Source organism: Lemur catta, chromosome 12 (genome assembly GCF_020740605.2).
Source record: "Lemur catta isolate mLemCat1 chromosome 12, mLemCat1.pri, whole genome shotgun sequence".
NCBI classification, from domain to species: domain Eukaryota; kingdom Metazoa; phylum Chordata; class Mammalia; order Primates; family Lemuridae; genus Lemur; species Lemur catta.
Window position 1 is genome coordinate 60,331,677 of NC_059139.1, and position 25,040 is coordinate 60,356,716.

Genomic DNA, 25,040 nt, shown 5'->3' on the forward strand with positions numbered 1-25,040 from the left:
AAAAGAGAGACTATGATTTGCATCTCTCCCTATCTTTCTCTGTCTACCTCTATCTTGGCTGATTTATTAAGTGATATATTTATTGAGAGTTTAGCCAAAGGAAATAACAATCCTCTACAAAAGTTTTGTAGAGAAAAATGTTTAAACTAGTAAGTCATCTTCTTTTACTTTTATAGATCTTTGTATGTGGTATTTAGGACTTAGATTCCCAGAGAGACTATGTACTCTGTGTTATAATGGAATGCAAGCTTCAGGATATGACAGTTTGGCTACGTGTTTTATTAGCTTAAGTTTTAGAAATGGCTAACTTTTTCCTTTTTCCTAAGAATCATCTACTTTGAATATGGAAGGCATTTGATTTGTGGAATCATATCATGTTGCTGACATATGTCATTTAAGTTGTGACCATATTAAAAGAAAATAAAACTTTTTGATATTTTTACTGCACAGTGACAGTTACAAAATAAATAAAATTTTCTTTCTTTAAAATTCTAGATTTCATTTACTGAAGGCCAGGCATTGTCAACGATCACTTTGACTGTTCTTGCTGATGATATACCAGAGTTATCAGAGGTCGTGATTGTAACACTCACCCGTATCACCACAGAAGGGGTTGAGAACCCATCAAAAGGTGCTACTATTGATCAGAAAAGAAACAAGTCTGTCATTACTGTTCTGCCCAGTGACTCACCCTATGGCTTGGTGGGCTGGCATGCTGAGTCTCTCTTCGTTAAAGTAGCAGAGCCCAGAGGTAAATCCTACTAAATATTTTTCAGGTTGTAATAAGACGTTTCATTGGGTAATTTAATTCTAATATTTATAAGGAATGTGAATTTCTCTTTTCCTGTGACTTTTTGAGTTTGATAGTTCATACTCAGTCCTTTTTTTTATTGTTATTAAATGTTGTGATCATGTAATCACCTAGCAAAAATGCTATAGGAAATGCTTTTGCTTTTTAAAGACATAACTATAATAGAAATATTAATATTTTAGTTAAGCCAGTGCTGTAGAGGTGGCTGATTTTTATTTTACTTTATCTTTTTCATTCTTCTTTTATCTTTTCTCTTTCCTCACTCAGAGTTCCCCTCTATAGAGTTTCAATAGTTACAGGGAACAAGGGGCAACACAGGGAAATTCATATGATACTGAAGGTATTAATTATTTAACCCAAAACAGTAATTAGAATTATTTTATCCTGTACAGTGGACAGTAGTCAGTTTCTATTTCCTTTGAGTGTTGAAATCTTCATCTAAATAATTGTTCATATCAGCTGTTGGATAAATATTTTTGTAGATAAAGGTCACTTGACTTATTTAAATAAAAGATTATATATAGTATGTTTTTATTTAGAATATAGTATGTGAAGGTTCTAAATTTTTCAGATAATAGCAGGGACATCCATCTTTAAAGTACCTTTCATTTAAACAGCCAATTAAAAAAAATGACACGTAGTTATTTTCCTGGGCCTTTATGTATCCATATGAATAGAAACAGAAGCAAACAAAATGATCTGTTTCTTTTTTCGTTCAACAAACATTTTTGAAGCACCTAGTAAGTGTCAGGAATTGCACTGTGTGTTCTGGGAACAAAGACATAATATTTGGTTATCAGGAACTCACAGACCAGTGGGGGAGATTGGCAGGCTTTATTTTTTTCATTTTATATGGCAAATTAAATTTTTAAAAGTCTAAGAAATGAAATAAAAAATAAGTACTGTGAAACACTTTGAGCCTTGTTAGGCACATCACTATAAGAACTTTGTTATTCTTCTGATGATTGGTCATTAGAAGTCATTAAATGATGACTTTGTGGTTTTTGAAGAATCTTTTTGCGTTTGTAATTATCATGTCTGCTCATCCTGCGTATATGCACTTCCCTAAGACTTTTCAGCAATTTCTGTTAAAGTGTATGACATGTGCAACACAGGAGGGTGCATTAGAGAATCAGAAGTGAGGGATTAAAACTGGGATGTAATGCTAGGAGTAGACGGTGATTATCAGCTCAACTTTGGGGACAAGGGAAACAAAGCACAGAATAATACATTGTCTTTGTTTTACTTCTCTTTCCTTAACTGTCCAAAAGGGATAGAGCAGAACATTCCACCCCAAGTTCTTGGAACAGCAATTGACAGCAAATAGAAAAGCTTATTTACTTGAGACATGTTTCTCTCACAGAGAACATCACCATTCTTCAGTTACAAATAGTTCGAGATAAAGGACTCCTTGGGGACGTTGCCATTCACTTGATAGCTAAACCCAATTTCTCACTGCATGTCAATAATCAAGCTACTGAGAGTGAAGATTATGTGCTGCAAGAAGCAATGATAATAATGAAAGAAAACATAAAAGAAGGTCATGTTAAAGTTGCCATTTTGCCGGTGAGTCTAGGCTGCAATGAATATGATATAAAATAAGAGAAAATGCTCTTATAGGTAAAAACTATTTTTAAAAAGGATTTTTTAAACATAAAAATGTAAGTACTCTAATTTTCCCACCCACCTAAATATTTAATGATGAATACATACTTTATAACTGGCTGGCAAAAATGACAAAAGTATTAATTATTTGTATTTGTTTTTGACCTGGAATATTATTTGAGTGAACTTCAAAGCATTGAATTTATGTTGATTATATGTCTGAATAGATCCACTGTTATATTGGTTGGTTAGTTGCTTTAAACTAATGGCTGAATGAATGAAATACCCAAATCAATCTGGTCATTTTAATTATTGGTTTTATAGGACAGTGTTTTCATTTCATGTTATGAATACTTGAAGCAAAATTAGTCTTCAGATGGTTTAGATCTAATTTTAGCTATCTATATTTATATCTATCTGTATCTATTAGATAGAGAAAAGGAGAGAAAGAGGGAGAAAATATGTAGATATATCTATAATGATGCATAAGAAACTGTAAGTGGTAATAGTAGTATTAGTCTTATTAATAATATTATAAAATAATAATTATCAAATATTGTGTTTACATATATAACACAATATTAATAAATTATATATGTATAATACTATAAAATATATTATAAATTATTAAAATATATAAATTTATATAATATTAGTGTTATTAATAGTCACATTAGGTAAGAATGTCTTCTAGACAGAACAATCTAGGAAAGACAAAAAAAATGGAAAAGAAAGGAATATTCCTTTCCTTTTCCATGTGTATTCTTTTTTATCTTTGGAAATTTTTTATTACCTATTCAAAAATAAAGTAAACATTTTTAAAAATTAACTAAAATATAGGATTACATCTAGATTTATAAGTTCAGGGTTTCACTTTTAAAATATACATATCATTTACCAGTTTCTCCTAAATTTCTTTTAGGATTTTATATGTGTAAAACATGTTCAATAGAATGTGGTCGAAATTACAGGACATATTTTTGAAAATTATTTTATTTGCTGATGAGTAGGTGGGTTCCATTGAAACATCACCACTAAGCTTGAATATCCCAAAAATCCTAAAGTTGTCAGTGGGAATGTATTAAAATATAACAAGAAATCTTTTTTACGTATAATAGAGCTGCCCATTCCTGTGGAGAAAGTAATTTATTTCTTACTGAAAAATATCAAGTTTCCAATGCAAATTAAATATCTTTTAAAAAATAAAACACCATCTCTTTCCCTCACCCCCCAGGATGATGTTCCGGAGTTGGAGGAAGGATTTATTGTCACTATCACCGAGGTGAGCATGGTGAACTCCGGCTTCTCTGCAGGACAGCCAAGTGTGCGGAGGCCTGGAATGGAAATAGCCGAGATAATGATCGAAGAAAATGATGATCCCAGAGGAATCTTTATGTTTCATGTTACCAGAGTGAGATGAACTTTCATATATTTATAGTAATAGAGAAGCTTATCGCTGCTGATTTGGCCAGTGTTTTATGATACATTTTCTGCAAAATATTTGGCTTTGCGTGTAGATATTTAAAAATTGATAAGTAACCAAATTTGTCTTATGAACTAATTCTCAATTTTCTTTGAGCTAGAACAAAGGATTAAGCAAGTTTATTTTCATTAAATTTAAATGTAGGGGTTCTGAAGACCTATTATGCATACTTATATCCAACTGTTAATTTGTACTTTGAAGGGAGAGGTGTAAGAAGTTAAGCAGAAACAATACATTTAGAAAGTGATGACTTAGGAGAGCTACCACGGTTGTCTTGCCTTTCAACTTCTATTCTTTGCTTAAAGGATGTTGGTAGAGTTATTACTGCCTATGAGGCGCCTCCACCCTTGAATGTTCTTCAAGTTCCTGTCGTCCGGCTGGCTGGGAACTTTGGGGCAGTGAACATTTCTTGGAAAGCAACACCAGACAGTGCTGGCCTGGAAGACTTTAAGCCATCCCATGGGATTCTTGAATTTGCAGATGGACAAGTATGCTAATCGTAAACATATTAGCATTTTTGGTCAAACATTTTATAGGCATTCATCAAATGAATGTACATTAGTACTTGCTAAGTATATTATACTCTAAATGTTCCTATGTCAAAAAACAGAAATATTATTAAGGTATAAATTATTAATGGGCATAGGAAGAGGACATTAAGAGACAAGACTCTCATCCTTTCTAAACTACCTCACCTGATGCTATTTAAAATGGAAGTTACAAAACAGAATAGTAATTGGCTTAGAGGTGCCTAAGCATATATAACAAATTGCCTGAAGAGCTAGGATATTCCCTTGAACTTTAGTTTCTTTTGTCTTTTATTCTACTTATTTCTTAATGCACTAATATTTATTTAGAATTTGCACTAAAAGTGTGTATGTTTTACTTAATATTCAAGACACCCTTTATAATTTAAAAAGTGACAGAAAAGGAACAAAATAAGTAAAAGTTGAAAAATTATTTATACAATTCTTGCAACTTTTCCCTAAATAGGAACTTATGACAAAATAAAAAGAATTAGAGATATAAATGCAAACAAACAGAAAGCCCAATATTCTGTATTTAGACCAACCAATCTTAAAAATTATAAAGTATTCCTCAAGAGTTGTTAAATTTTGTAAACTGGGCATTTTGTGAAATGTAAGAATAAGGTGTTTTCATAAATTTTTTTATCACTAAGTGGAAAAGGGAAATCAACAGCCATGAAAATGTTAGTAACTTCAAATAGAAGCATCTATGAATATCTATAGGTTGCCTGATTTTCCTTAGACAAATTTGTACTGTGTATGTCAACTTACTAGTTGCCCATGGGAGCCGGTAAATGCTGCTAAAACATAAGCACACAGATCTAGATTTTCCTACACAGAGAGGCCTATTATTGTTAATAATCATGACTTTTTAATAGATTTAGAACTTTGAAACATTTCCTATTAAAAAGAGGAAATGCAAAAATGAGATTTTTATGTTAAAAGCAGAAATAAATAAATTGATTTTTCATTGAAGCAGCCTTCCAACTTTAGTTATACTATCAGCACTTTATTCTGTGCATGAAATCGAAGTCTCATCATTTGTCAGCATCCTTAGAATCATGATGATTATTAAAATTCACACCCTGTAGGGAAAGTACTCTGTATTCTACAGTACAGATTTGAGGTGCAGACATTTTAGTAAGTTTCCATTTTAGCATTTGATTTTATACAAGTTTCTACCTGTCTGAGTGTAATGTCCGCATTTTTCACTTTTCCCCATTGTTAAAGATTTTAGGTGGATTTAGGTAGAAAAACGTCATGTTCTGATGAATGTGTCAAAGTACTGAAATTTCTTTCTTGGATACAGAAAAAGATTTTAAATATGGAGATGTACCTGGGATATTCTTATGACCAATAGTGAAATCACAAGCTGGACCAAGTTTTATTTATTTATAAATTTATAAAAATTTTTAACATAAACCCAGACAAATGAACTAAATTTGGCTTTTCTTCCTGCCTTTCTTTTTGCCTACATTAAAAGAACAATATTTGAAATCAGTGGGATTTATTTTAATTGCAAAAGACTGATAATTTTATGGTTTCATTTTATATCGTATTAAATATTAATACCAAGCATACTACGTTTGTTTGTGTAATTATTGTTAGAGGCCACATGGCATTTATAAAATTTTTGTTCAAGAATAAGGATTCATTGTTTTTCTACCTATTAATAATACTGTATTTTATTGCATAAATAATTTTCTTTATCTTGAAAATAATAGACTTTGTAAATTTCTTTCTTTGAAATGCCATAAACATATATGATTTTAAAAGTACAGGCAGTCCCCAGGTTACAGATGACCTGACTCAAGGTGTTCCATAATTACGAATGGGGTCCCAATGCTCCCCATAGAGATAATTCATAATGAATTAATTAAATTAATAATTCAGGAACTAGTTTTTTCAGGGCATGTAAACAAACCCGTGGCTCATTGGCACAGCATCTTTACACTAGTGGCTAGTCTGATTATTTATACGGTCGCTTACGCACAGCATCAGTTTCATCTTAACTTTTTTATTTGATTTTGTGAGTTTATGTTTACCTTTATGACTGTGCCCTCAAAATGAAAGTCCACTGCAAGTCCAGGTGAGTCTGCAGTGAAGAGAAAGGTGATTACAATGGAAACAAAAGTAGGAATAATTAAGCATTCAAAGAAAGGTCAGATGCCATCATTCATTGAGAAAGCATTAGGCTTTAGTTGCTCCATTATTGGAATAGTTATAAAGGATAAAGTGAGAATAATAGAACATGTGAAAGCCAGTGCTTCAATGAAAGCATCAATTATTACTAACTAGCAGAGTGGATTAATTATTCAAATGGAAAGGTTATTATTGATTTGTTTAGAAGATCAAAATAAGTGTGACATTCCTATTAGCCTAGTGTTGATACAACATTAGGGAGTGTTAACCTTTAATGTTCTTTTTTGAAATGTCTCCTATCTCCTATCTAAACTTTTTGTCTGAATTTGTTTTTATGTTCTATTTGCTTGAATTAAAAGAAAGAGCACAACAGTTTCTGTAACTTACTATAGTACAGGGTTGTTATTACAGTATTATACTGTATTATTATGACCACATATGAGTTATTATAGTATTGTTATTATTATCATATATGAGCTGTTCATCAGGGATCCGAGTTACAGACAAATCCGACCTAAAGACATTCTCAGGAACGTATCTCATCTGTAAACCCAGGGACTATCTGTATTATGAATGTAACAGGCAAAAGTCTACTTTTTTTGGAACCATGTTTCTAAATTTCAACCAAAAAAGTAAAATATATACAAGCAAAAATTATTATTACATTATTTATTTCCCTTTCCCTCTCTCCCTCCATCCCTCCCTCTCTTCCTTCCTTTCTTCTTTTCTTTCACAGGTTACTGCAGTGATAGAAATCACCATAACTGATGATGCTGAATTTGAAGCCATGGAGACATTCAATATTTCCTTAGTCAGTGTGGCTGGAGGTGGCAGACTTGGTGATGATGTTGTGGTAACTGTTGTTGTTCCACAAAATGATTCTCCATTTGGAGTATTTGGATTTGAAAAAAAGAATGTAAGTTAAATATATCAGGGGAGTGCCTTGCCCCAAGGCTAATTTTTCATGTAATTTTGAGTAGAAAGATGTCTTTCATTTTTGTTTTGAAACTCTTCATTGCCCTTCACTTAGGAATCTCTTCTCAAGGATCTTTTGAGCGGGTTATTGAATCAGGCCAATCCTCCAACCGATGCGCACAATTTGATAGTAATGAAAGAGCTCTTAACATTGGGCAGTTATTAATACAAAGAGGAAGAGATTCCTATTTATTGGGTGTGGAAGCCCAGCATGTACTTTTTGTCCATATCTTCTATTCTCTGCCTGCCCTATTGCCAGACCACCATCCTGGTCACAGGCAGGATTCTGTCTTGGGTCTGGGTGTTACTTCTCAGAATGGGTTTTGTTGGTGAGGGATTTATATCACTTTCTGCTATGGTACTCTATGATGACCTATATTGAACAAAACACTACAGTCACCTGAAATTTATGTGTTTCTCTTTATTTCTTCCCTCTGAATTTTCATTGAATGTTTACTTCCAAAGCCTGAAGGAGGGAACCCAATTATTATTGGTTCAACAACTGAGGGAGGAAAAAAAACCTTAATTAATCATGAGAATGAAATATTTGTACAGCTAGGTTTGGTGATTAGTACTCAATTATCATAATATATTAAATATAAAGCACTATAAATTCTATCATAATTATCACATGGTGATTATATCATAATTATTATGACTTTCCCTTTCGAAGGAAATTCCAAGATGAAATAATCACAAAAATATTTAGATAATTCCCATATACTCAGCAACTTTTCTGGCTCCCCTTGTCACCCTATCCTTTATTTAATCACTTATAGAAAATCAGTAATTCACCATAAATCATTTTTAATTAATAAACCAATTGCTGTAATGCCCATTGTCTTCTGACCTATGATGCAGGGCTAGACCTACAACTTGACTATCAGGGCTGGGCTTTCCTTCCCTGCTCCAAAATTTAAATATAACCTAGTAATTGCCTATTTATTTGGTCATTGAAATTTCTATATCATAAGAAAATAAGAACTATAAGAGAGACAACATATGTTTGCTGTACCCCAATGAGACTATTTTTCTTCCTTGGGAAAGAAATTAGCAGAAGATTTTGTATGGAGTGGTGGATTGGCAAAAGACTAGCTGTGAATATCTCCCAGGCAGCATAAAAAGTCTGGGAAATGCAAAAAAATGTATGAAAGGAGAATAAAAGTATCCATGATATTAGTACTCTGAGATAGACATCAGTTAACCTTTTGTTATGTTTCCAACCAGGCTTTCTTTCTTTGTGTATATGCAAAGAAAAATTTTAATACATATGAAAATGTAATTTAATTTTTGTAAAATTTCTCTATTAGCTTCTGAGTTTAGATGAAAAGTTCAGGGTTTAGTGTTTAAATCTTCCATTGATGAAACTTCATAATAGTGCTTTTGCTTTTAACTTCATCACACTTTTGAACTTGAGCATTGGAAAATGTGTTTACAAGTTTCTCCTACTGTTAAGGAAAAGGAAGAGCTACACTTCTATTCATAAACAATTTATGTTTATTCATTTTATCTTACCTGCTGCCATAAACTTTAGTGCTCTAATGCTAGTTTAAGCATGCTTGGTCTGGGAAATAATGTCTTATTGTAATAGCCTCAAATTTCTGATTTGTCTCAAGAGTGTAAAAGTAAGAAGTAGGGTGCCCAATTCCTAGTGTGTTAATCCTCATAATCCATGTTATGAGCAGTAAACACATTGATAAATGTTAAGCACTAATACCTAGGCTTTACACTCACTAGGTATCAATTGCTATTTTTATTGTCTGTAGTATTAGCAGTAGCTTTTGCTCAGCCCTTTGTGGCTGCTTTCCTTATATCCTGTCTTACCACAACAGTGTCTTGATAGCATGGAGTTTATCTTTTAACATGTATATAAGATATACAATATTGTGCACAGAGTGAACATTCTATTAGAATTATTTGGTGATACAGATTTAGACTCAGAACTGAAGAACATTGAGAAAAGATGGTTACTATAAATATGTTGAAAGTAATAAGCTGCTCACAAAGGCAACGTGGTGGGTGTATCAAAGTACTGGAAATAGCAGAGACCCATAGAAATGTACTTATGAAGCCTAAACTAAAATGCTATATCTATGGAATAAAAAATAATTATATGTGCAGTTTGTTTATAATGGATTTTTTTTAAATTTTTCTTTCTTATTAAATATCTCTTGTTCTCTGAGGAGTGGTATGAATAGCACTGGGCATCAAGTCAAAACATTTGAATTAGATTCCAGGCTCCTCATCTCCAAATATATGTAACTATCTGGTCCTCAGATTTCTAAGAATTTCTTTGAGGTTTCAATAAGATAAAGTATATGTAAGAACTGACACATAATAGAAGCTCAATAAATGTCTGTTGACTCCAAATCTCTGCTCGTGGTATATGCACAATCTCATGAAAAAAAGAAAACAACATTGTATTGCATGTTTGTTAAGCTTCTATCTGTCTTGAAAATGGAAAGCATTGTGTTATATTTTGTATTTCCATAACAGATGGATGATATAGGTTCAATTTGGACGTTGCTTCACAGAGTCAACATATGTAATTTGCGTGAACCAGGTAGTTTAATAAGGACTTGTATAAAAAATAAATAGTACTGGTACATTAACATATTGAATCTCCTTCTCTCTTAATATCAGGTTAATAAAACCTCTTTTAAACTTAGACTCACTAAAGTTGGTAAACTGCAGTTAATTCAGAGACAATTTAGCTCTGTATTATGTGAGGAGCCTGATTGCTATAACAAAGAACCCCCAAATCTCAGTTCCTTCACATAGTGTTTATTTCTTCTTCATGCAAGAATACTGCACCAGAGTTCCTAGCTGGCTGACTCTTATGGATACCTCTTCTTCAACTGGTTGAAGACTCCTTCCAGACTTCTTCCATCTGTGGCTCTCTCCTCTTCTAGGTCCTGGGCATCCTCTCTGTTCTCTATTCACCTGATAAATGGGAAAAGAGAGAATGTGGGATATTATGGAAATTTATGTCCAGAGTATTAGCAGCATTTATCACCTCTGCTTCTATTCTATTGGCCAGAATTCAGGCCCATGTTCCACTTCATTGAAAGAGAGGATAGGAAATGCTAAGTAGTTGCATATCCAGGAAAAAGAAAAAATGGGGTTTGATAAAACATTTTTTTCTGCCACATGATTGTAACATGGTATGAATAGAATTCTAAATTCAAAAGCTGCAGTCATTGTAAACAGAAATAAGATTATGTTAGCTTATCCTGCTCATTGTGTGTGTGCGTGTGTGTGCCTTACTGAATTTTCTTTCTTTCAGGTAATGGTTGATGAATCCCTTTTGTCTGATGACCCTGATTCTTATGTGACGTTGACAGTTGTCCGGTCTCCAGGAGGAAAAGGAGCTGTTCGACTTCAGTGGGCTGTAGATGAGAAGGCTAAACATCAACTCAGTCCTCTGAATGGGACACTTCATTTTGATGAGGTATAGTCAGCATCAAGACAGCTGTGATTTTTCTCTAAGTTGTCTTTGATTTTCTTTTGCAAAGTATTACTTATAAATTCATGTGATAGTATTTAATATGCCTGGAATTTTTGAGAAATCCATATGCATTGTGGGAAAAAAATCATACACATCCGCCCCCACACAAAACATGAGATATCTGAAATCAAATTCTTTTTATTTTTTTGAAATGTTTCTTTCTTAAAACTTTTAAAATTTATATGTTATAGATGTATGTATTTTGGGGGCACAAATAATAAATTAATGCAACCATAATCAAATTAGGGCAATTGGAATATTCATCAGCTTAAATATTTATCTTTTCTTTATACTAGGAACATTTGAATTATTCTTTGCCAGCTATTTGAAATCTCCAATACATTAATTCTAACTATAGTCTGATTCTTTAATTCAGACTCTGCTCCATTTCACCATCAAAATTATCCTTCTCTCACATTTTCTCTTCTGACTGAGGGAAAAGTCAGCCAATGAGGCTGGATGTCTGGGTGTCATCTGCAGCCCCACTCTTTTTGTAACCCTTACATGTATTCGATCTCCAAGTCTGGTCAATTTTCCCTTTTAAATACGTTTTTTGACTATTCTGACTATATAGAACTTCCATACTGATTGAAAATATTGATTGTGAACCATAGTAACATAAATACAATCTCAAACTTACAGACTCATAATTCTTAACACACATGTAATCTTTGAAAAGAAATAATTGAGGAAGTATTTCAGCCAATCAAAAAACAGAATCACAATAAATAATTTAAGAATGGCAAGCACATTAAAATCTACCTGTATGTGCCCCAGCCTCCCACAGTGATAACAAGTGAGGGCAAAAGTTCCTCTCTACTTTGAGGGAGGACCAAGATGTCTTTGCCCGTGTAATTGGTTTCTACAGCTTCTGAGAATGACGCCTCTTTCCAAAGTCCTGTAGAGCATTTGCAGATGCTATATTAGTTTATGTCCTTATAAACACTGGCCATGAGAACCTTGGTTAGAGAAGCAGTTAGCCCTTTCCAGGATGTGATTTTGCTGTTTTCCTATGTTCACTCAGTTTCTTTCTCTTCTTTCCCTTCTTTGGCCAGCTTTAATGACCGAAAGGAGTCAGGGAAAGCAGCATCTGATCCCCAATTAAGTTGAACACATAGGTTTATTATGAATAATTCCAATCTAACCACAGCAAAGCAATATTTACCAATCAAACTCCCAACTCTTTTTCTGGAAGGGAAGAGCATAAGGAGGTAAAGAGAACTAACAAACATTCTAAAATATACATAGAAATGCAAAAGGCCAAGGATAGCCAGAAACTCACAAAGAACATGGAGGGTGGTCTTACTTAACCAGTATGTAAGTAAGTATGTAACCAGTATGTAAGATAATATGCATCTGAGGTAAACAAGACAGTATAATATTGGCTCTGGGATAGACAAATGGACCAAAGAGAAGAAAATAGAGAGTCCAGATTTGTCAATTTTTTTATAGTTTTTGCTTTTAGAATCATGTTTAATTCTAAACATCTTTCCTAAATTAATAAAGATGAAAGCAGAAGGTAATTAGTTAAAAAACAAAAAAGTAGAACTGATGAATAAGTTTTAAAAAACAACAAAAAATAACCTTACAAAATAAGAATTGACAAGAAGGAAATAACAGTTAAAAGAGAGAAAATATTGAAAATTATGAGACTACTTTATACAGATCTAAGCAAATACATTTAAAAACCTATTTGAAATTGGCTCTAGTAGATATGTAGCAGATATAGGAAGTGTAAACATAAGAATTTCCACAAATGAATGGAAAACAAACTGAATAAGGAGTAGAAGCTCCCTAGGTGATTTTCCAAAGGAATTCTACCAAACATTTAAAGATCAGCTAATCATAATGCTACATGGTCCACGTCTATTTTGGGCGGGGGAGGGGGAAGCCTATTGACCTTTCTTCAGAGCTTTCAAGACTGGACAGTACAAAAGGAAATAATTTTTTTTTCTTTAAGTTTTTCAATATGTGCTTAAGAAATTAATTAGTGATGCCCTCTGGCAATCTGTTTGCTTACTTAGTCATTCTGCCACCATTCTTGAAGTGTTGGTTACTCTGATGGCATTAAATCTTAAGCCAGATATTGTAGATGTACCATCCACTTATTTCTCAGATTCTGATACATGATAACTGAAGAAACATCTAGTTTGTATGCCCTAGCCATGATATGAAAACCTCTCAGCTGGCATGAGAAGAATTTTGAACTTAGAAATTAGTCTTAAATTTCAATAAAGATGTTTCTCATTAATTGTGAGTAATAATTTCCGAATTACCAGATTCTCATTGCTAGATCCACTTGCCAGGTAATTAGAAAGATTTTCTGGTCTTGAGTATACAAAATCTACACCAAAATGGCAAATAGTCTGATATTTTCCCCCCAGCAAATAAGGTCATACTTCTTTAGTGTACTGCATCAGGAGGGATGGGTTTGTCTCTGGATCCCACCCTTTCCATCTATGTGTTTGGTCATGAACCTAATATATTTCATGTACAACTGAATCACAGTTCCACTGTTTTTGTATATCCAGGTCTGAAGTACCCACATCTCCACAGTTTCTAATTTGGTTTTCGTGATGCCTTTAGTCTTCTCCCAGTCTTGCTCATGGCTAGTGGTAGCCTTTCTAGCAATGCTGCACAGGGGGATCTCTGCTCCCGCAAATTATTCTATAGCAACTTAGTGCTCTATTGAGTTACTAGTCTACAGAAGTTACTATATATAGGATACATCACAGGTTGTACCAAGATTTACTGTATAATAGTTTCTGGCCTGCCTCAAAATAGGACAGTGAGTGAGGGGTTACCATTGCCCCACTCACAGGGAAATTCTCACAATAGTTCTGTTCAATCCTACCTTGAAGCTGAAGTTCTTTTTGTATTTCTATTTGCATGCAGGACATCTAAGCTTCATACTCTCTCTTATAGAGATGTGCAAGTCTCCTGGACCTGTGGAATAGTCTATCGGTGATAAATCAGTGGAAATGTTGCTATTTATCTTCCTTGTGGAGAAGATTATAAGATGGAGATTAGTGTCCAAAGGCTTTTTAGGGAGTGCCGGTGAGATCAACAGTGTGGAAGTGAAAGAAGCAGGACTGGCAGGGATGCAGGCAAGCCATGATGCAGTTTAAACTGACACTATAGTACTCTACAGTTTGTTTTGGAGAGAGACTAACTCTTCAGAGCTGTCTGAATTGGAGTAAGGGTGACTTTTATAATCACGTGTTAAGAATTCACTGGATGTGGACCATTCCAGAAAGAGCATTTGACCCTACAGGAAGGGACTTTCTTCAGATAAGGCAATTTCAAAAGGGGCCTGGCAGATGAGAGCTGTAAGCTGGAAACATGCCAATGAGACAGGGTAATGTGTCCTTTCCTGAAGAGGGATCTTAGTGAACATCAGAGGATCTACCACAGAAATCTAGGGCAGGGCCATGCACAAGACAACCTTGCTCTGAGAGTCTCTTCCATTCTTTCTGTTGATTTTTCCTGATTAAACATTATCTTTCTACTACCCACTTTGACTCCTTGCCCTCTACCCATTCCTACTTTCTTTCCTATCCTATCCACAGATGTTGATCCCAAGAGTATTTATTATTATTTCTTTCTTGTCTCACCTTTCCCTTAGCTCAGGAATTTCTTAGAAACTAAGTTTCCAGGGTAGGCTGGTAGAAGTGAAATGGCCCTTAGGGAGAGAAAAAATAGAGAGAAGGAAATATACAAAGAACAGCTACATTCATACTTTAAGACATAATCATGACACATATCATTTTTATCTCTACCTTTTCTTCTGCATTCTGAGGCAACTCCAATTTGTTCTATGTATCACTGATTAAATTTTCTACAGTTTGGTTTCTGCTGTTTATTGTTTCTCATAAAACAATAGCTTTCCAAGTGCATTTTTTCTTTGAGATTTTTCTTATTAAATAGTGTTATTTTAAACTCTTCACTCAAGCTATTCTCTTTTCGTAGTTCCCTATTGCTATTTTACAATATCTGCATTAAAAAAAAAAATTTGTAAGGGCTTCTAGGAAAATGTGTACTTCCTGCCTGAGACCTTATTAAATGTACTCATGAAAAATCTATAATTCTGTAATGCCTCACTCCCATTCCTTTTTCTCTCTGCATATTGTGAATTAGAGGCTCAGAATGGATATAAAGAGGGAAGAGCTGATGACAGTGGGAACGCAATGGCTCTGTGTTGAGTGGCAGCCGGTTATTCCTGGTCAGTGTGTTCTCTGGAGTTCAGAGAAGTGAGGAAGTGGGTCTCACCCACTCTGTGGTTCTCCCTGTTATTTTGGTTCATGGTGTGGAATGGGTATGTGTTATATAGTCTATGCAACGTGATTCTTCCACTAGTGAAAATTCTGCCTAAATTTTAGGAACTTTTTTTTTATCTTTAGTTTCTTTTGTTGTCGGTCCAGGCCCTTTGTGGTGTCTACATGTGCATTTCAAGAAGGCAAAATCCATACAACTAGTCGACTGCTAATTTAACTCAGAAGTCTCTGCCTCCATCTTTATGTGTTAATTTACTATAAACATATATGTGTTCAGGGTAAATAAAACAAAAAATTCAGACAATACAAAGAGATGTAAAAAAAATAAGTAAAATTCCCCTGGATCCTGTATTTCTACTTCCTAGAGGTAACCACAATTGACAGTTTATTTTACATCTTTCCAAAAATTTCCTATGCATATTCAAGTATATGTATCTTATTCTTACACAAGTGGAATTTTACTCTGCAATCTGTTCAGTAACTTGCTCATTTTACTTTACAATTTATCTTAAACATTTATTTTTCATACTAGCCCAAATCCACTGCATTAAAAAATTGGTTACATATTTTCCATTGCAAAGATTCTCCTCGGTGTTTGATACCATCTTCATTTCTTCCTAAGCACCCTGTTTCAATATGGTTTTTATAGTTCTGACATTTCTTATCTCTGTTTCTGGGGTTCACATTTTTTGCTTAATGAACCGTTCTCTATAGCTCCAGAACACTCTTTCTGGAGTGTTTATACACTGTTGCAGACTGCTGTCACCTATATTTGCATCATTTTTTATCTACTTTACTTTCTTCCCAGTAATGCTTCTCTGGTGATACTGGAAGTAGCCACTGAAAAATAAAAAGGATATAGATTTTATAGCTAGCTAGACCTTAATTCACATCTTCACTCTGCCATTTCATGCTGTGTGACTTTAGGAAAATTAATTAATTTGTCTCACATTTGGTTTCCTAGTTGCAAAATGAGGATAATATTGCTTAACCTGATCAAGGGCTTTGAAGATTACATGAAATGATGTTTGTGAAGAAACTAATAGACATCCTGTCACTTAGAAAGTGCATTATACAGTAGCTATCGTTTAGAAAAACTCTAATGAAATAGCAGGTTGCTACCTTAACTTAAGACAGTGAAACTCAACTCCTTCTCTACATTGTATGATTAAAAACTTAAGGGCTTTGAATTTCAAAAAGCTAAGAAACAGTTTGTAGTTCTGTTTTCCTGAGATAGCCTGTAGTGACATTTCCTAAATTGCTGCTCTGAAGTGCTATTCAGCAGAATACTAATAATTGTTCTAATTTTAAAGAAAAAAGGATTCCATGTTCAAATAGATTCGGTAAAACCTTCATTGAACTAAATAGGCTCTTACTGTAGAGGAATTTTTTAGAAACTTTAATATATTTAAGTCCATTTTGAATCTCTAACAGAAGAAATTTTCTGAATTTATTCTCCCATGAAACTTTCCCATCACCTTTTAATCCCAGATCATTTATTACTATCTTTTGTAAGCATTAACAAGGAATTTCCACCTGTAATCACCCCTTTTTCCCCCATTACGGGTAGTAGATTTCTTTTAGAAATGGAGATCATATGATATGAACTGCTATCTTACATACAGTAGTAAGAGGACAATATAAATATATAAAATGCAGTTGATTCTTGTGATTCATGGTACAGTCAATCCTTATCATTCTCGATTCCACATTTGTCAATTTGCCTACTCACTAAAATGTATTTGTAACCTCTAAAACTCAATATTCCTTGGCCAGGAGGGGTGACTCACACTTGTAATCCTAACACTTTGGGAGGTCGAGGCAGGAGGATTACTTGAGGCCAGGAGTTCAAGACCAGCCTGGGCACCCTAGAAAGATCTGTCTCTACAAGAAATAAAAATTAAAAAATTAACCAGGCATAGTGACATGTGCCTGTAGTCTTAGCTACTTGGGGGGTTGAGGCAGGAAGGATGGCTTGAGCCCAGGAATTTGAGGTTACAGTGCGCTACAATCGCACCACTGCATTCCAGCCTGGGTGACAGAGCAAGACCCTGTTTCAAAAACAAAAACAAAAATATTCCCGGTATTTTCATGGTCACTCAGGGATATATGAAGAGTGGTGAAAAATTTGATTCACCGAATTTGAACATTCCCAGCTGAGAGTGAACCAGGCAACACCTTGACATTTTGTTTCGGCTCTCATACTGTAAACAAACATACTTTTTAGAGTCTATTTAGTGTTAGTTTTTTCATTTTTGTGCTTTTTGCTGGTGATTTCACTATTTAAAATGGCCCCCAAGTATAACACTAAAATCTCATATTCTTAAGCTCAAGAAAGCTATGATGTACCATAAGGAGAAAATCTGTATGTTAGATAAGCTTCATTCAGGCATGAGTTATAGTGGTTATATAACATGAAAAACATGTTAGATTCCAAGTTTTTGCCAGTATGCACAACTCTACAAATGACCACAAAAGTACCTGAGTATTGATTTTGGGGTTACAGTTAAATTTTGGTAGGTAGACAAATTCACAAATAGGGAATCCAAGAATAATGAGAATCAAGTATATGTAAAATCAATAGCACCTTGGAGAGATTACTGTATATACAAAGAAGTATGTACAAAATGTTTATGACAATATTATTTGTAATAGTTAATAACCATTGTTAGACAAATATTGCAAATAGTATAAATGCAAACCATGGAATCCCCACAGCATTGAAAAAAATAAATTCAATCTTCATACAGAAACATGGATAACCTCAATAGTGTTTATTAAAGGAAAAATTAAGAAGCAGACACAATGCATTTAAGAGTGAAAGACAAGAAGGAAAGACTTTTGAATAATGGGATTGAAATAGGCAGATATTCCAGCTTACTGATGGACTAAGAAAAATTTTTTAAAAATTAAAAAAAGAAGAAAAATTTAAAAAGAAGAAATGGGCAGATAAAGGGAACAAAAAGAGTAAATAAAAATAGAAGACCATCTATTGTCCAATGGAGACATTGCCACATTCAGGAGTAAGATCAATTCAAACTATGCACTTGAGATCCAAGAAAAAAAATTTTAATGAAAAATAAAATCAATAACATTTCTTTGTTTTAGCAGTAATGAGGAAAAATACACAATGGGAAAAAAATATAAAATAACTAGAAATAAATTCAGCAAGAAATAAGTTGGGCCTATATGAAAACAACGAAAACAAAGGTTCATCTTAAAGGTGAACGTAATAGAAAACTGAAATGTATATACAACAAAACAGGTTCCTGGATGGAAACACTAAATTTTCTTATGAATTGCTGCCTTCAGATACTTTTGTTACCTAGAAGGTGCCATTGCTAACTTAATATTGGCAAAACATGCCATGAGTTAGATGTACAGTGATGATAAACAGCACCAGGCATCTCAGGACTGTTGATTGCACCTACAACTGTGATTCAGTGTCATCCATACTTTGTTTTCTCCTTTAAATGGAGCTAACTGGTCCTTACAAGGATTAAACCTGTGATCTTTGTCTGTTTACATCATGGTGTGACCATTTAGCTCTCTTTAAAAGATTCTCTTTTCAATGATTAAAATTTTGTAGTAAATTTAGGGGTTGTATTAAATTTTCTTTTCATTTTTCCCATAAAGACCCTACATGGAACTTATAGTCATGTGATTTTTATATTGTTATTCTCCGTAGATGCAACCCAAAATTCTAGGCAACAAAAAAGGACATGCTTAAAAAATGCTTATGGACATTATTCTGCAAATGAGATAATTCAAAATTTGGTTTTGGCCAAATCTGGAAAATTTATTGTTCCTCTCATTTGATGTAGACTGAATCCCAGAAGACCATTGTATTGCATGCACTTCAAGACACCCTGTTGGAGGAGGACAGGAGTTTCACCATTCAGCTGATATCAATTGATGAGGTAGAAATATCTCCAGTAAAAGGTAAGAAAAATTAATGTCTTTGGAATTTAAAAAGTAGGTCCTTACCAAAATGCAACTGAATAGTCAATAGTTACAAAGATAGACAATGTTAGGATTTATTAATATCATTCCTAAAATGTTTGCTAAAACATAAAGATATCATTTTCCACCTGTGTTAAAGGTAATAAATCTTTAAAATTAAGATTTTAATACCCAATATTAATAAGGTCATAGGTTAAAGATTCCCTGCTACTAAGCTGTGATTTTTTTTTAAACAAAGATGTTCATTGTAGCAATGTTTATAAAATATAAAGTATAGAAGCTTCCTAAATGGTCCAACAGTAGGAGACTGTTTAAGAATGACAAGAATACTATGTAACCCTTCTAAATGATGTAGCAGAAAAATCCTTAGTTACATTAAAAATTAGGAATATTTAATTACATGGATAATTGTTATGTTAATATAACAGGCTTCACAACAATATGCTCAATATAATCCCATTTTTGTCATTATAAGTCTTACATGAGTTTGGAATTATTTACATGTAATGCTAATAGTGGTTTTTGATTACCCATATTTTCTAAACATATTAATATTTACAATGATCACATATTACATTTTTTAAAAAACATTGTTTTAAAACTTAACATATTATTACATTTGATATTACAGCCTATCTATACCTATTTTCATCTGAAAGTAGTTATTTAGATATTTTCACATTTCAGAAACAAGCATCATAATTCTCATTTGCTTAAGGTCCATATGATGATTTATTTCTTGGGTCTATAGAGAAAAGAATAAAGATTTTAAAATGCTTTTATTGTGCTATAAACAATAATAACCGTAAAAGTGGTTCAGAAACTTTGGTATGAAAGCTTGGTGGTTGTTACATTTCTTTTTTTTCCATCAAGAATTTGATCTCATGCAAGCGTCTGTGGCTAACAGCAGTTTCCATGGTCAAGGAAATTCTCAACATTGTAGACAGAATCACTGAATGTACTTAGAATAGTTATGCTTTCTGCATAATTATCTAGAGTATTTTCCAACAAGGCTGTCAATGAATCATATCATTGCAGCATATTCTTCCAGAAGTCTTGTATTAGCTCAGTTGTCTGCATCACATTAAAATGACAGGGTTGATGTGACATAGGCTACCTAGACACACGGAGAATATATCATTGTATCAGGGTAAATCATTTATCAGTATAAAAATGTTAATATTTCTGTCTAACTGTGACATAGTTGCATATGACAAACCACGCTTGGCTCCATTAATCCATTGCCAAAGAAAGTGAGAGTGTAGCAATCTAGTTCTTTGTTTCATGAAACCCTAATGTGTGCTTCTGGAAACAATTTTCTTCAAGTTACTTTTAAATTATAATATGGATACTCAAGTTGCTTGATATAGTTTTTAACTCCCTTTTTTTTAGAAATATTCAATACAGTTTTGTAAGTACTTATAATCAAGTGGTAGTCAGAAAATTAAAAATAATAAGTGCCCCCAAGAATACTTGCTTTTGCCATATAGCCAGTTGACATAGCCACATAGCCAATTGCAGTGAGCTGCAAAACGGTTATTGTAGCAGCAAATTAATGCAAATGGTAGAGGACCACTGCTTATCATCGGAGTGATAGTGAAATTATTGCCCACTTCCTCCTGCCCCTTTCATTAAAGTGTGACATTGGGCAAGTTATTTGCCTCAATGTCTTCAACACCTCAATGTGCTTCAGTGTCCTCGTACGTAAAATAAGAATATTAGTATCTAACTTACATGGGAATTAACTAGGTTAGTATGTGTGAAGCACATAGAACGTTGCCAGGCATGTACTAAGTGCCTACACGTGTTTGCTACAAAGTGGTGTGTATCGTCTTCAACTTAGGTAGTGCATCAATAATCATTCGAGGAGACAAGGGAGCGTCAGGAGAAGTTGGGGTCGCTCCATCATCTAGGCATGTCCTCATTGGGGAACCCTCAGCAAAATATAATGGTACTGCTATCATCAGGTAAGGGCTTCATGATTTTTCTTTGCCTATGTGGGGGTTATGAAGTTTTATTTAAATAATTAGTCTTAAATACATCATTCTCAATACATATATAGTCTGCAAGCATTATCATTTTATGTACTAACATCCTGGTGGAGTATGGAAACTGATAATCTCTTCGTATCTTGAAGTTAGATGATGAGGAGGTTTCTGATTCTTAGGTGATTTGCACAACCTGTGCCGAGGAAAGCACAGGGGGTTGAGATCAGAAGATCCATGTTTTCAACCCTGTTTTGTCACTAAACATGTGATTTGAGAGAGTTACTTCTTCTCTGTAAGCTCGTGTGCCTTAGCTATAAAACCGTTCCTTAGAAAATCATCAAGGTCAAACATTTTGCTTCTAAGTGTTCTAAAATCAGGGCCCATCATATAACTAAATTAGTATGATCACATACAAATTTGTTTTTCTCAAATTTTCTTATGAGGAATGGGAAGCAGCTGTCAATGAAGTAGCTGGATTTGACTTAATTAATACTTTATCCTTTACCCAAAAGTAATACTTTATCCTTTTCCATTAGCATGTGCATGTATGAAATGTTTTCTGTTCTTTAAGAAACTTTGTTAGGCTGTTTATACTTTGTACCTTATGTGTTAAGTGAAAAACCTACAAATACTTATTTTTATTCCTTTAAACCTTATGCTTTTAGTGATCAGTTTTCGCCAGTATTCTTACCAAGATAGATTTATACTAGCTCAGTACTTCCAGTTACTATCTTAGGGTTTTAAGACTTTCTTTCAGTTTATAGTTGGTAGATGAGGTTATTTAAAAGCATAATATTCTTGAAATGAATGAAAATAATGAAAAATTAATGGTTATTATGGAAAAACACAACAATTGTTTAGGAAAAGTACCTTCAGTGAAAATGTATTGAATATACATTTGTGTTGTTGTAGCCTTGTTCGTGGCCCAGGGATTTTGGGGGAGATCACAGTGTTCTGGGAAATATTCCCTCCTTCCGTGGGGGAATTTGCTGAAACATCAGGAAAACTGACAATGCGAGATGGACAGTCTGCAGCCATTGTAGTAATACAGGTATCGCTGTTGGCTGGGTTCTATTGTGCCCCTTGCTGTGTGTGTGGGGGGGGGTTGGGGGGTGGGGAGCGGGGTGGGGTGGAGGTTAATATTACAGAGTTTGTTGTTGTTGGTTAGGTGATAGGTGTTTTTCTTTAGATTTTACAGATTCTACTTTTAATGGCTCTTTTTGTCTTTTTCTAGGCTTTGAATGATGATGTCCCTGAAGAAAGGTGTTTCTACGTGTTTCAGCTCACCGCAGTCAGCGAGGGAGGGGTTCTGAGTGAGTCCAGCAGTGCCAACATCACCATGGTGGCCAGTGATTCTCCTTATGGCCAGTTTGCCTTTTCACATGAGCAAATTCGAGTGTCAGAGGAAGCACAGAGGGTATAGTGTGAAATACTTAAAATTTTAATATCATTTTTGTTTTTGATATTATGAGTGATCTTTAAAATGTTTCCTTGTTTCTATTTCAGCTTTTCACAAACTGATTAATTTGCTTCTAGCATCATTATTTTAACATATAATCCATATAATTTTTAAATTTATATATAATTTGAACATAATCCTGGTATATAGGATCTTTAATTAGAGACAGTATAGTCTAATAGATTAAACATCTAAATCGAATGAGAAAACTTGTTGTCTGGGCATGGTGGCTCATACCTGTAATGCAGCATTTGGGGAGGCTGAGGCGGGAGGATCGCTTGAGGCCAGGAGTTCAAGATCAAGTAAGAAGATACTTTTCTTTGCATAGGTTAACATCACAATCATCCGTTCCGGTGGCTATTTTGGCCTGGTGAGACTGTGGTACGAGACTGTGAGCGGAACAGCAGAAGCAGGCTTGGATTTTGTTTCTGCCGCCGGGGAGCTCCTCTTTGAAGCAGGGGAGATGGGGAAGAGTCTGCATGTTGAAATCCTTAATGATGACCGTCCTGAAGGCCCTGAGGAATTTTCTGTCACAATTACAAAGGTGGAACTCCAGGGAAGGTAAAGGAAAAAAGGAAATTAGGAAAAAGAAAATGAGAGAGAGAGAGAGAACGAACTACATTGTGTAGACATTAATACCAAGCTGTAAAAGTTCTTTCCCTGCTTTCCTCCTGATTTGGGTGACATTAAGACAGGGCATAGAAGGGAAATTATGACAAAGACTGTTATTTTTTGCAATTTTCTAAAATATAAGTTCTTCTCCTGAAAGTTGAAAGCATCTTGCTGTTGTGTGGATTCACTCTGGGCCCCCAGGGCACATGATATGGGTTTCTAATAATTCGGTGAGGCAATAGCCTAACTGTTCTCCCAGCTGGTGTGGCAGAGTTTGCTTCTCCTTTTTTCTATACCTGTGAAAGGGCTGGAACAAAGGATTCCTTTCCTTGGTGTATCTGAAGGCTGTATGTATTGTCTTCTCTGGGTAAATGAGGTGGATACTTGCCCAATAGCAGTTTTAAAGTGGGGGAGAAAGTTGAGTCAAAGATATTTGGCCATTAATGTGCACCATGCTTTCAATGAAGATCAGGAATTAACCATAGTGAGTCCCTTTTATTCCCTGATTTAGTGGGTCAGATTTGATGAGGTGGAAAACACCTTTAGCATGCTTAAATACCCACAGGTGGAACAGCTGTACAGGTACCTCTGCACAAATAGCAGATAGGTGGGACTTTCAACTAGAATAAAGTTTGCATTTATAGAATCTTACATTTTTTTCTGGTGCATGAAAATATTTTTGCATTTGTATTATAAATATCATGCTTTAAAAACTTTTTAAAAGTAAAATATTTCACTCAGTGACTTAGATAGTGTGTATATCATCCTGTCTAGGAAAAAAATATTGTGGGCTCACATACACTTCAAATTTTAAAATTCTCAAAAATGCTCCTGTGGCTGGTGATGGTAATGAATTTGCACTCATAGTAAATATGTTAATATTTGGGCTGGTCACTGACTATTTTAATTAAATAAGTGCAATTTGGTAAAAGTAGCTCATTAAATGTGAGATCATATATGTGTTATTGACTAACTAGCGCTTGGAGATTTTGCCTCTTAGCTACTTTAAAAAAAAAAACAAAACAAGTTTCTATTTAAGTTTAATTCTGAGAAAACAAATTTTGCCTTCCAGATAAATTTCTAGGCTTCTTTTGATCTGCAAAGGGAAGTAGTATAACTCAATGTGGTTCCCTTTTTCCCTAGTTGCTAGAAAACATACTGTTCTGGTGTTCAGTTATGGTGACCAGCTGATCTACAACCTATCTCAGACTACTGAAAACAGTTACTCTCATCATTTAATATATCAATCCTCAACTTTCTAATTTTGTCTTATACATAATTAACCAGATTTCTATCTTTCAACACTAGGTGGGATATAAATACCAGGTCCATGTAATTTGGGAATTGAAGGAAAGACTAAAATGGTGCAATGTCACTTTTTAGCGTCAGGAATTAAAAGTCATTTAAAGCCCTGGAAGTCAAAATTTTTGTTTGACGGGAATAATATTAATCTACAAAAACTGCTTGTGCATAAATGTGTCATTACAAATATAAACTGCAATCGACTAAAAATAGAGGCATTGCTTATAATTGGTTTCCACAGAAAATTAAAATATTTTCTTGAATCTAGATGATTTAGCTTGAAATTTTAGTGGCATGACACTCGCTATTTCCTTAGAGTAACCCTCTTAACCTAACACTGTAAATCTAAAGCCCAGCTGATTTACTATCTCTGAGTGCACTAGGCCCAGTA

At 34.1% G+C, this 25,040-nt stretch overlaps 1 protein-coding gene across 1 annotated transcript in view; it reads left to right on the top strand.

Moving 5' to 3' along the window:
- Positions 1-25,040, top strand: part of ADGRV1 (adhesion G protein-coupled receptor V1) — a 498,644-nt gene that overhangs the window by 157,706 nt on the left and 315,898 nt on the right. The window contains exons 54-64 of the mRNA XM_045565724.1: positions 496-751; positions 2,175-2,377; positions 3,651-3,827; positions 4,205-4,387; positions 7,305-7,484; positions 10,830-10,994; positions 19,150-19,267; positions 21,132-21,255; positions 22,189-22,327; positions 22,511-22,693; positions 23,064-23,296. Coding sequence (XP_045421680.1) covers positions 496-751; positions 2,175-2,377; positions 3,651-3,827; positions 4,205-4,387; positions 7,305-7,484; positions 10,830-10,994; positions 19,150-19,267; positions 21,132-21,255; positions 22,189-22,327; positions 22,511-22,693; positions 23,064-23,296 — 1,961 coding nt within the window. The remainder of the gene's footprint in view (positions 1-495; positions 752-2,174; positions 2,378-3,650; positions 3,828-4,204; positions 4,388-7,304; positions 7,485-10,829; positions 10,995-19,149; positions 19,268-21,131; positions 21,256-22,188; positions 22,328-22,510; positions 22,694-23,063; positions 23,297-25,040) is intronic.